This window comes from Eptesicus fuscus, chromosome 3 (genome assembly GCF_027574615.1).
Source record: "Eptesicus fuscus isolate TK198812 chromosome 3, DD_ASM_mEF_20220401, whole genome shotgun sequence".
Lineage (NCBI taxonomy): Eukaryota > Metazoa > Chordata > Mammalia > Chiroptera > Vespertilionidae > Eptesicus > Eptesicus fuscus.
Window position 1 is genome coordinate 70,620,208 of NC_072475.1, and position 13,489 is coordinate 70,633,696.

Here is a 13,489-nt window from a genome sequence, read left to right on the forward strand (position 1 = left end):
AGAGTTGTCAGTGCTGACACCAGGCCAGGCCTTGAGATATGGTCTCATGGCCCCTTCCCAGCACGTAGCCTTCTTTCATAGAACACTGTCAGCTTTCTGGAGAACAGGATGACCCTGTGAATAACATGGTCGTCATTGGCATGATCCTGACGTTGCTTGGGAAAAACTGTTTTGTCTTGGGTTACTTGTTCTGCAAAAACCGGATGTGGTTAATGTGCTTAAAAGCGGTCCTACACAAAGGGTCACTGCTGCTCTCTGGTCTCCCTGCGTGGAGAATGGCAGAGCAGTCGCCGGGTCTCCTGGCCACCCGGCTAATAAAGGCTCCCTAAATTTTAATTTGGTCTGGGCTCCAGTGGTCATTCACTCGCATCTGCACCAGAACACTCCCACCATATTGCTTTGCTCAGATTTTCTTGGAGGTGACTCCACTGATTCCGCCGGCATAATAAAACACTGTAACTCCATTTCTCTAAGCATTACTTGTTTTTTTTCTGGTCTTCTGTAACAACATGACCTTGGGCAAGATGTTCCTGAAAATGAGGATAGACTAGAGGACCATTAAGGACTTACAAGCTCTGACATTCCATATCCAAGATATTCTTGGCATTTTACAAGTCTACATGACTTATAAACTGCCTTCTTCTTAGATCTTTTCCCATAACAGAAGAAAAAGTTTAAGTACAATTAAACAGAAATAGACTTTAAAATAGAGCTTTAAAGTAGTTTCAGTATACATTTAAACAGATTCACAAAGATAAAACAGGTGTTTAAGAAATATTTATTCTTTCTCACATGAAAATGAAATTGGAATTGTAAACATAAACTATGAAACATTTTTTTTACAAGATAATTTGCTCTATTACCATGACCTTGAAATTTAGACAAGAAAATTATTAAAGGCCCTATAAATTCTGAATTTTGCAATTCTGATACACTCTTGGGATTTTATGTGTCTAGATGACTGCTTTCATTTTTTGGATTTTTCCTTTGCATTTTACAGTCTGTTCTTATTACAGGAGAAAATAGCATATCATTACAGAAAAAAAGTTTAAATAGAGATCTGAAGTAACTTCAAGATACACATTTACACTGAAATATTCAAAAGAATACTTGCTGAGTCAGGGAACACATTCACAGTCTTTATTTCATTAATTATGGAAAAAATAGGAACCAAGTAATATTTGTCTTACAAGATAACTGAATTATTCTAATTTTGTAACTGGCGACATGTAAACATACAGCATTTACACAATATGGTTTTGACTTCAAAGAATACAAGCTCTCAGTGACAAGCTTTAGATATGCAACTTAACCCAGTGGGTATTAAGTTTGTCACAAGAAGCAATTATACACAAAAAGTGCCCCACATCCCCTGGCATCAGAAAGTGAAATTAGATAATGAAGGTGAAAAATAATATTCCTACTAAGCATAAATGATTAAGGCATAAGACCATGTTTACAACAAATGGATATAAGATCTCAATTATTCAACTGAGCAAGTGACTTAATTCACACATTAACTCCTTTTCTTACTACTTCCTTATTTCTGATTCTGGGAATATTTATGCTGCACCTACTGGGCAAAACACTGGGAACACAAAGAAGGGTCAGTCATGGTCCCAATGGTGTACTGTGTACTATGAGAGCAGGAGAAGCACTTAGAGGATTTGCCAATTTCTATGGGGTAAACACTCCCACTACAGACAAATTTCAAGTTACCAGCAATTTGATAATTGGCTCACAAAATTCCTGGAACTTTAACAATCATCTCTCACAAGCCATTATAAGACAGTTCCAATACACCACTGTATAGTCCACAAGTAGCTCATAACTTCTTCATGGGTACATATGTTAGAGAATAAAAAAGAATAGGGAAGATAGAGATAAAATTTAAATAATTATATTTTTGTAAGCAGTTTCAAAAGTTAAAAGAAACACTAAAATCTGGGCAATTTTCCTACTTCTCCTTTTAGTTTTACAGTATTTCTCTTGCTTAAATTTATTTCAGAAAATTAAAATGTAGTATAATGGGGGAAAGTCAAGTATGAGTGGAATAAGGGAAGAAAAATTACGAGAAAAGACATCTTGAGATAAATGCTAACAGTTACCATGTTTATGCTAGAAGAAAACACCTACTAATATAAGATTAAATGTAATGGATGTAACCTTTAAAATTCCATCATCTTTAAGCCATTTCATTCAGTTCACACTCCTGAAGATTTGTCCTGTCCTCTTTGGCTGTAGTTTTGATGAGATTAGTTAGCTTCTTTTGTACAAAACTGAGGAGTGGACTGCTTCACACCACTCACACTATAAGCTCATAACAAAAGGCAAAACTAAATTTTGGAGTCTAAAAACTCCCTTTGCATAGTCCCTTGTATCAGATCTTAGACAAGTGCCGGCTGGAGTGACCAGGAAAGTCTTCTTGTAGCAAAACATGGAGCCTGCATGTTGGGCATGTCCCCTGCTGCATTAACCAAGGTCTAATGCACTAGGGAACAAAAAGATTCATGTCAGTCTCTCAGATTTAGCCTAGCAGAGGCAGCTATCCTATATAATAAAAGCCCAGCAACCCTAACAGCAGAATGACCAGAGACCAGAACAACTGCAGCCCCTTGCCCAGGCCAGCCCCGCCTCCCAGCAGGGACCCCCCATCCTGATCAGAGGCTTGGCCAACCTACAAACCACCTGCACCCATTTGTCCCAGCTGGTCCTGCCTCCCAGCGGGGGACCCCCACCCAGATTGGGGCCCTCATCAGGGCAGGCTGGCCGGCCCCCACTCGAGCACCGGGCCTCTATCCTATATAATAAAGAGCTAATATGCAAATGGTTGTCATGCCCTCATGCCGGGGCCAGGGGACCTGAGACCACACCCCACACCTGGCACTGGGCTGGGGGACCTGAGGCTGTGCCTCCCACCCTGCAGGGTTTGATGGGGGTGGGGCCAGCTGGGTCTGGGTCTCGCGTGATTTCAAGGTGCATGCAGGTGGGCAGGGACTTGACTCTGGGTTCCAAGGCATGCCCCAGACTCTGACAGGAGGAAGATTTTTCATATACATTTTTCTAATTTTCTTTCATCTCTGACACTTCTATTATAGAGAAAGGGCAAATAGCAATCCCATATAATAAAGAGGTGATATGCAAATTGATCATCACTCCAACACACAAGATGGCTGCCCTCATGTGGTCAAAAATGGCTGTCCCCATGTGGACACAGATGGCTACCACAAGATGGACAGCAGGGGAGGGCAGTTGGGAAGGACCAGGCCTGCAAGGGAGGGCAGTTGGGGTGATCAGGCCTGCAGGGAAGGGCAGTTGGGGGAAACCAGGCCTGCAGGGGAGGGCAGTTAGGAGGGACTAGGCCTGCAAGGGAGGGCAATTAGGGACAATCAGGCCAGCAGAGGAGAGCAGTTGGGGGGACCATGCCTGCAGGGGAGGGCAGTTAGGAGGGAACAGGCCTGCAGGGGCTGGCAGTTGGGAGGGACCAGGCCTGAAGGGAGGGCAGTTGTGGGGACCAGGCCGGAAGGGGAGGGCAGTTGTGAGGGACTAGGCCTGCAAGGGAGGGCAGTTGGGGGCAATCAGGCCTGCAGGGGATGGCAGTTAGGGGCAATCAGGCCTGCAGAGGAGGGCAGTTAGGGGTGACCAGGCCTCCAGGGGAGGACATTAGGGGGGGGACCTGGCTTGCAGGGGAGGGCAGTTGGGGGGACCAGGCCAACAGAGGAGAGCAGTTGGGGGAGACCAGGCCTGCAGGGGAGGGCAGTTGGGGGAACTAGGCCTGCAGGGGAGGGCAGTTGGGGGAAACCAGGCCTGCAGGGGAGGGCAGTTGGGGGAAACCAGGCCTGCAGGGAGGGCAGTTCGGGGGGACCAGGGGAGGGCAGTTGGGGGGGGTGGGGACCAGGACTGCAGGGGAGGACTGTTGGGGGCAACCATGCCTACAGGGGAGGGCCATTGGGGGTGACCAGGCTGGCAGGGGAGGGAAGTTAGGGGCAATCGGGTTGGCAGGGGAGCAGTTAGGCATCAATCAGGCTGGCAGGGGAGTGGTTCTGGGGTGATCAGGCTGGCAGGCAGAAGCAATTAGGGGCAATCAGGCAGGCAGGCGAGCGGTTGGGAGCCAGCAGTCCTGGATTGTGAGAGGGATGTCTGACTGCCCGTTTAGGCCCAACCCCGGTCTAAACAGGCAGTTGGACATCTCTTGAGGGGTCCCAGAGTGGAGAGGGTGCAGGCTGGGCTGAGGGACACCTCCCCCCCCCACCCCCATGCACGAATTTCATGCACCAGGCCTCTAGTATTAAAATATTTCCTCTAATTAATTCCCTTTTAATGTGCATGAATTTCATGCACCAGCCACTGGTAGAAATATAAAACCCTACCCTGCCACCACTCCAACCCAACCTACCAAAGGCTCCTGAAAGCACAAAATTAGATCACTGATTCAGGCTAGCAGTTCAAAGTATAAAGCCTCATTCACATGTGAGGAATTTGCACCTTTCTCCTTCCCCTTGCACTCCGCGTTTCAGAGGAGGCATGCGTTTCATATGGACGTACAAATGAAAGCTCAGAAAAGTCACTCTTTTGGGGTGCATCCAGGCAGAGAGACAAACTGATCACCCAATGCCAAGCACCAGACTCTGTCCCTTCTTCACCCTGTGGCCTCAGCTCCAGAAAGGCACTCCCTGTGGCAGGATACAAGGAGAGCCGCTTCTCAAATCTTCACAGAGATGAGACAGGAATGCTCAGGAGGCCAAGATAACAAAAACCTAAGGACCCAAATGCTGGGGCCCATGCCACCAGGGCCCGCTCAGCACAAGGCCAAGGGGAGCTCGGACCAAGTTCTGGTCCAATTCCTAACCCGGTCGCCACCTGCCATCCCAGGCCACAGCAAGCGCTGGAGTGTATAATCGTGGGAGGTGCTCTGGAGGCAGAGGGCCCACCCCAACTCCTGGGCCTGAGGGGCTCTCTGCCTGTGCACCCTTCCCCCCGGCACTCAGCACCAGCTGTGCCAGCAAAGCCCCTTTGCTGGGGTGGAATCACAGGAGGCAGGCCAGGGGAGGGGTGGCCGGCTTGTGGCCTCTGTTGCAGCTGTTTCCACACATGTAATTAGCTCTAATTATCCCGGATTTCAGTTTGCCAACTCCTGACCTGAGAGCTGCGTCCAGGGTGAACTTGCCCAGGGAGCCATGCTCCACCAAATGAGCCCTCTCACTGGGCTGGGAAGTTCTATCCCAGTCCACAGCACCCTGTGTTGTGTGTCTGTCTCGCCCTGTGCATCTCTCTCCCTGTTCCTTGCTCTCTGATCCTATTTACTCATTCCCCATGTCTGCCCGGGTCTTTTGTCTCTGTCTCTCATCAGATCTCTGCCCATGGAGAACATCCCTGCCGCCCCCCCCCCCCCCACACACACACACATATACAAAGGAACAGACACCAGCAGAATCCACCTTTTCAATAAAAAATGACAAGTGGGAAACAGAGTGAATTGAAAAGCATTAACTTAAAAACAATCCATGTGTCTGCAAATGCGTTCTAAATGGCAGTACTTTGGCAGGGGTGTCAGGGGCGGGGTGTGTTGGCCACATGTTCTGGAGTCTCAGACACAAAATATAGGGGGTTCAGCACCTCATTATAGACCTTTCCCACTAGCCACCTGGGATGGCAGGGTCTGGGGAAGGGACTTAGTCTATACTCACCGTCACAGACACCCACCTGATTCCGTAGACCCTTTACCCTGTTCTGGCATCTGCTGGTCCCTCTTACTCCCCCAGTACCTCCAAACCTTCCTATGCTGACTCCAACTCTCCTTCTGCATCAGCCCTCCCCCTCCACACACATATTTCACCCTCTCCCTCCCCCACCCCCCAGTCTGCTACCCCATACTTCTTCTAGCCCTTCCCTCCCCTGCCCCACCTCCATTCTGCCCTCCTGCCCCAGACCACCCAGCAGTCCTGGCTCCAGGAGAAATGGTTAGAACAAAGCTTTCCTTGGCCAGAAGAAACTCTCCAGGGAGCTGCATGCAGAAAGGCGCTCGCAGTCCTGTACTTGCAACTACTCTGTCCTGCCAGATGCCAATCAGAAACTGTGTCTATGGAGACAGAGGATAGCAGAAGTAGGCTGCTGTCCTTTGAAGCCCCTCATCAGGAGGAAACTCTCCCACCCTCCCCCCTCAAAAAAAAGTTCACCCTGCTGCCTCTCTTATCACTTTCAGCAACCCTCCTTTGCCCCTTTCCCTGGAAGTGGAAGGACTAGAGCACATCTCTGTACATAAAAGAGTAATATGCAAATCGACCAAACGGTGGAAAAAACAGAACGACCACTCAACCAGTCACTATGAGGTGCACTGACCACCTCCTGGCCCCTCCCCCAGGCTGGCAGACTCCAATTTCCCAATGGTGAACGGGGAACCAGGAGAGGGTGGTGGCAGGGGGGTAGGCCGGCTGCCGGCAGCTGGGGAAGATGGCTCTGATCACAGGCCAGGCCTAGGGACTGTGCCCACGCACAAATTTCATGCCCCGGGCCTATAGTCTATAATAATATAAGGGTAATGTGCTAATTAGACCAGATATCATTCTGGACATCCTTACTGACTAAGCCAGGGTCAGAGCGAAAGCCAGCCTGTAGGTGCCTGGAGGAAAGCCAGCCTGGGTCCTAGGTGCCTGCGGGCAGCCAGAGAGAAGGAAGCCCAGGTCCGGGGTGCCTGACAGTGGCTGGAGGGAAGGAAGGCCTACTCTTACATGAATTTCATGCATTGGGCCTCTAGTTAATCTGTATATCAGGATTGTCAACCAATATGCCTGTCAGTAGGTCTTAAAGCCTTATCTGGTGGATTGCCAAGCCAACTGTTGAAATGATGGCATCTTCTCTATGGTTTGCTGAATGATATAGCTGGTAACAGAACACCTTTCAGACAATTTACTCACCTAGAATCCTTCCCCTAACACCAAATATTCAGGACTAAAGGCCCAGTGCGCAAATTTGTGCATGGGTGGGGTCCAGCCCGCCCTGATCAGAGTGTAGGGGGCGGATTGGGGGTGGGGCCTGCCAGGGGTGGAGGGGCCCCAGGCAGTTGGCGGGCCAGCCCTGCCCCTGGTCAAACTCCAGTGGAACTCTAGGTTAAGGGGATAATTTGCATATTACCCTTTTATTATACTAGCGTTCCCGTTGCAGGAAAAATCCTGCAATAGGGTTTCCTGCTGCACTCTACCCCACCCCGCCTTCTCCGCCAGCCTGCCTGCTTTTCTCCCTTTTCTGCCAGCCCGCCCACTCTCCTTCCTTCGCCCCTGGCCCCGCCTCCACTCCGCCCTTCTCCTCCCCCGGCTTGCTTGCTTCTCCGCAGCTTTGCTCCCTCCTGCAGTTCTTGGCTTCTTTCTATGCTGTCTTTATATGCAAATTAGCCGCCATCTTTGTTGGGGTAATTTGCATACTCATCCTGATTGGTTGGTGGGCGTGGTGAAGGTGTGGTCAATTTGCATATTTGTCTATTATTAGGTAGGATAGGATGATTAGCAGTTCTTTCTTCCTAACAAAAAGGTTGAGGAAAGCTTCTATAGTGTTTTCCCTAATTTATTATAGATCGTCCTCATTTATAACCCAGAAACACATCATAACTAAACATACAAAAGTCACCAACACCTTGTGTCAAGTGCTTATGGTGTTTTGAAGTTAAAATCCCTAGATGATGGAATACTTTTCAGATTGCTTTTTCTTTGGTGACAATGGTAGTAGTATTTGGCTATGAACTATCTGTTAAGCCTTTTGTTTGAAAACTAATTCTGCAAAAAAAATTATTTTACCTGTATGAATGATGGAGAGCCAGGTCAAATGACAGCAGATTAAGAATAGATACTATATATGAAGCCCATTAAATCTAACCCTAAAAAGTAATCTGGATGAATTACCTACTTTCTATACAATGGGCTTTGGCAAAGAATGAAATAAGTTTTATGAAACATTTAATTTCTAAATGAATCAGACTTTTAAAACTTTAAATGGGAAAGTCAGGTGGCTAAGTACCTGTCCTTGAGATCTTTTAGGGTTAGCCATTCTGTGTGTATCTCTTCATATCAGAGCAGATGCAAAATATAATTCTATAGCATGTATCACATATCTTTGAAATGATGCTTTATAGATATGGCTTGAATGAGCTTGCTATTGTTCACATCCCTAAAAAGTCTTTTTATATAAGATTAACTTTTCCAGTGTCAAATTACATATCTGCAACATAAGACTTGGGTTATAAATTGTCTATCAATAGCATCTGCACAGCAGTAACACCAGGAGTTATCTATATGAATGCCAAGAATCAACAAAAGTTATGCTAGCCTCACATTTTTCTAACATCAAAACTCAAGCCTAAGCATCTTCAAAAACAAATACTGGAGCCTGATCACACTACTAAGGTAAGTCTTATGCATTATAACAGTAGAGACCATCATTAGTGTGGACAAAAGACACTATGTTATTTATAGCACATCAAGGTAAAGTGGCATGCTGCTAAATTGTCACTGAATTGCTATGTCAATCAACATTCTTTCCAGTTCTATTCAAGTGACTACCTACTCTCTACAAGTAAAGTACAATCATGTCACCTTCTCCTATAAGGTATATGGAGATCTGAGAAAGCACAATGCAATCTGTAGCTGGGGAAACAGGTGTAAGTATTTCTGTGTGGTGCCCAAAAGCCCAGCACTTTATCCACTCAAGAAATAGCACTGGATGCATATGATTTCAAATAAGGCAATATGAATCTCCCTTAGTTGATTAATGGTAAACATTAAAAGGATTAGTTTACCTGAGAGTGAAATTTGTGAGCACAAGGCAAAACTGAGAGGTTTTCTGGAGAGAGATTCTCATGACAGATCACACAAGGCTCTTCTTCCTCTCCCTCATCATCCTAGGGGAAATACACATAAGATGTATTCAGCTCATTTCTTTCTCCCAAATTAAATTTATAATCAGCAGTCTCATTCTCACCAAATTATTGGCTCCTTCCCACGTGACAGGACTTTGTGAACTGAGGAGCCTCCAGGCTGGTTTTGGGGGCTGGGCAGCACTGGACTGTGGTGGAGGATGGCTGGGTGAAACACAACTACCACTTGGCACTGATTTTCCTTGACTCTGAAAAGAAAAATATTACACTGATGTTTTTTAGACTTGTTCTAAAACAGGAAGATGAATAGAATACCACAGAATGTAAGAATTAGCAAAAGGATTAAGGTCAATCAGATTCATGATAAATCTTGAAACAAAATGTTGGCAATATTACTTATATACTGAGGATTAGGTAAAACAAAAATAACTATATGCATTCTTCTAATTTAAATAAATGTTTGCAGAAAATTTGGGGGGAAACCTCCTTTATAATCATTCAAATTGACCTATAGTAAATTTCAAAAAGGTCAGTTTATTCTAGAATGATCTGGAAGTATTTCAAAAAGACTTCCCATGCTATTTGTCCAGTTGAAATTAAATTTTTTATTGAGAGGGTTTAATACAATTACAGATTATTGATTTTTCCAAATATATTATGTTTTTAATTAAGACAGCTAACTACTAGAGTTGAGGGCCTGAGGAGGCTTAAGATGGAAACTGGATGAACACAACAAGACACAGCACTGAGAAAAATAAGACAGAAACAGTCCCATTAAGAGGACTGCAGTGTTCCGTGGTCAGGAGGGATCTTAAAGGTATAGAACTTTTCTTTGAGGAGTGAGAAATTGAAGTTCCACATCAGGCACCCCAACCCTTAGTACATGCACAAGATAGATGAGCCCCCAAAACAAGCTTTGAAAACCAACAGGTAATATATCCAGGACAGCTATAGAACTGTGTAGAAAATAAATTCTCCTCCTAAAGGCTCATGCAAGACTCACTCAATCTGGAATCCAGGGAAAAACACCAGATGAAAAGGACATTGACAAGTGATTTTCAACCTTTATCGTATCATGGCACACATAAACTAATAGCTATGGTACATCTACACAATGAAATACTATACTGCTATAAAAAAGAACGTTTAACATTTGCAACAGCATGGATGGAACTGGAGAGCATTATGCTAAGCGAAATAAGCCAGTCAAAGAAAGATAAATATCACATGATCTCACTCATATGTGGGATATGATCAACATAATTTGATGAACAAGAATAGATCCAGAGACAAATGGTAGTGGGGGAGGGGTTAGAGAACAACTAAAGGACTTGTATCCATGCCTATTAAAATAACCAATCAACACAGACACTGGGGTGGTGGGGGCTTGCCCGGGGTGGGAATGGCTGGGGGAGGAGGGGTCAATTGCGGAAAAAGGAGACATATGTAAAACTTTAGACAAAAAAAATTGAAGCATACCAAAAATATATTTTTCTTAAAAAATATGATAAAAATAGGTATACTTTTGATTCATTCACACCGAATAGCTATTGTATTTCCTGTTATTTTTTATTTGACAATCTAAGGGAAAAGAGGTCAGTGCCCCTGACTAAATAGGAATTCCAAGTGTTAAAAATTCTTGTGGCACGCCAGTTGAAAATTGCTGACATAGACCATAGTTGAAAGGGACACATTTACTATTATTAAAATGCCTGCCAAAGAGGCAGGAGGCAGCAGGGACTCTCTGAAACACTGGCAGCAGCCATTTCTGCCTTCTAATTCTTCTGTGCTGATGCTAGTACTAATAGACACCATTTAAAAATTCTCCCTCTAGCCTCCTAACGCCAGTGAAACACTGATGAAAGCCCACACACCCCTATAGCTCAGTCTTGCTACCTAGCCTGTCCCACCTATACATGCCAGTAGTAATAGAAGGGTGCACACTGCCCAACAGGGGACATCCGTGGAGCACCTGGCTCTGGTGGCCAGAGGAGATTACTCTTCTGGGCCCCACAGGACATCACCAATATAAGGCCACTTCATCAAGACTGGGAGATATAGATGATCTACCTAATACACAAAAACAAACACAGAGAATTAGGTAAAATGAGAAGACAGAGGAATATGTTCCAAACTAGAGAACAAGATAAAACCTAGTAAAAGAACTAAATGAAATGAAGATAAGCAAAGGTCAAAAAGATGCTCACCAAACTTGAGAGAAAAATGAATGAATACAATGAGAACTTCAACAAAGAAATAGAAAATTTAAGAAGTACCAATCAGAGCTAAAGAATACAATAAACTGCAATGAAAAATACACAAGGGAATCAACAGAGTAGATGACATAGAAGAACAGATCAGCAATCTGGAAAATAAAGTGGTGGAAGTTACCCAAGTTTAAAAAGAACAAAAATAAGAAAAACATTTGTTTTAAATGAGAATAATATATGGGACCTCAGGGACAACATCAAGCATACTAACATTTGTATTATAGGGGTCCAAGATGGAGATAAGAGAATGGGAAAGAAAACTTCTTTGAAGAAATAACAGCTGAAAACTTCCCAAACCTGAGGAAGGAAACAGACATTTAGGTCAAGAAAGCACAAAGTCCCAATCTAGATGAACCCAAAGAGGTCCACATCAAGACATTATAATCACAATGTCAATAATTAAAGATAAAGAGAATCTGAAAAGCAAGTAGCAATAAATAAGGAAATTCCTGTAAGACTATCAGCTGATTTTTAAGCAGAAACTTTGCAAGCCAGAAAGAAAAGACACAATATACTCAAAGTGTTGAAAGCAAAAAGAAAACCTACATCTAAGAATACTCTACCTGCCAAGGTTAGCATTCAAAATTAAAGGAGAGATAAAGAGTTTCCCAAACAAGCAAAAGCTAAAGAAGTTCATCACCACTAAATCAGCCATACAAGAAATGTTGAAGAGAAACTTCCTTAAGTAGAAAAGGAAAAAGCGATAACTAGAAATAAGAAAATATATGAATGAGGAAGATCCAAGATGGCAGCTAATTAGGGGAAGATATACTCAGCTTCTTCCAGGATCAAATTGGAATTACAATTAAATTATAGAACAATAAATCTGACAAATCAACTGAAGACTAGTTGAACAAAAGTCTTATAAATAAGAACATACAGAAGAAGAGTTGAGGTGTGAAAAAAAAATGTATCTAGTGGTTGAGAATCCAAAAAAGTATCTCAGCTGCAAAGGTTCACCTTGAAGAGCAAAGTGTCTCAACTCCATGGCAGGCTCCCAGGCCGAAGCACCAGAACAGGAGAGAGCCCATATCACATCTGGCTGTGAAAATCAGTGGGGATTCCAACTGCCAGGGACAGACAGGAGTCTGCTAGAAACTCAGGTGCCCTCTTAAAGGGCCAGCGCACAAAGTCACATTTATGGGTACTCACCCTAGATCTAGCAGAGAGATGGCAGCTCTGAGAGAATTTGAGTCATACAAGGAGAGACTGGGTTATGTGACTTCAGGGAGAAGGCTAAAGTTACAGCTACCATTGTCCCTGTGCTGAAACCCTCTCCCACACAGTCCACAGACACTATTTTCAATGACATCGATTGGCCTGGGGAGACCCAGTGGCCCCACCCTCCCAATTCCCTGTGGACTCACCCTGCTAAGCTGGCACACTGTTGAAGAATAAGCCAGCTACAGGCAGCCTGGGCCTGCTACAGTCTTTCTTGAAAGGCTCTGAAGGAGGTCCAGGCAGTCTCAGGGCATGTCAGAGATGCATGGGAGAGATGAAGTTATATGATTCTGGGGCAAAGCCACTGCCACCCACCTCCTCCCCCACACACCTCGACTAGCAGCAGTGATCCTGTGAAAAGCCTCCTGCCACAAAGCCAAATCCTGTTATTATAGCCTGATGAAATCTGCTGGCCTCACCCTGATGACTCCCTGAGATCACACTGCACCAGAACAAAGATCTGCAGGTCCCAGATGGGTGGCAACTAACCTGAACTTGGTGTACATTGAGAATTTTACAGAGTGGCCTAAGACACAGCACTGACATGAAGACTGAATCTACCAACCTGGTGAACACCACTTACCCCTACCTAGTGACTCAGACCCTGCCTCATGTAACTCATGTACTGCCAGAGGTTCTTTCAGTGGCTGAGCCAAACCGGCAGTGGAAGACGGAGCCAGATCTCAGGGTGTGTCAGACCTTCTGTTAACCTGCCCCAGATTCAGTTCTGGTGGAAGCTGGCCTTGGAACACAGCTTGGCCCCACAATGTGCATCCAGGACCAGCAGAGGCAGCTACCACTGTGGTTCACCCTAAAGCTCCTAACAAGTAGCCCATAACATCAGTGATTTTTACAAAACATTCAAAGAACTAACACCTGTCCTTCTCAAACTATTCCAAAATATTCAGGAAGAGAGAAGACTCCCCAGCTCATTTTATGAGGCCAGAATTATCCTAATTCCAAAAGCAGATAAAGACACTACGAAGGAATAAAACTATTAGGCTGATATCCCTGATGAACATCAATGCAAAAATCCTCAAAATATTAGCAAACTGAATTCTGCAATACGTTAAAAAAATCATACACCATAATCAAGTGGTATTTATTCCTGGGATGCAAGGTCAGTATAATATGT

General features: G+C 44.7%; 1 protein-coding gene across 1 annotated transcript in view; it reads right to left on the reverse strand.

Moving 5' to 3' along the window:
* Nucleotides 1-771: 771 nt before the first annotated feature.
* Nucleotides 772-13,489, reverse strand: part of DZIP3 (DAZ interacting zinc finger protein 3) — a 135,199-nt gene continuing 122,481 nt past the window's right edge. The window contains exons 30-32 of the mRNA XM_028153242.2: nt 8,968-9,111; nt 8,786-8,887; nt 772-2,491 (exon numbers count right to left, since the gene is read on the reverse strand). Coding sequence (XP_028009043.2) covers nt 2,381-2,491; nt 8,786-8,887; nt 8,968-9,111 — 357 coding nt within the window. The 3' untranslated portion in view covers nt 772-2,380. The remainder of the gene's footprint in view (nt 2,492-8,785; nt 8,888-8,967; nt 9,112-13,489) is intronic.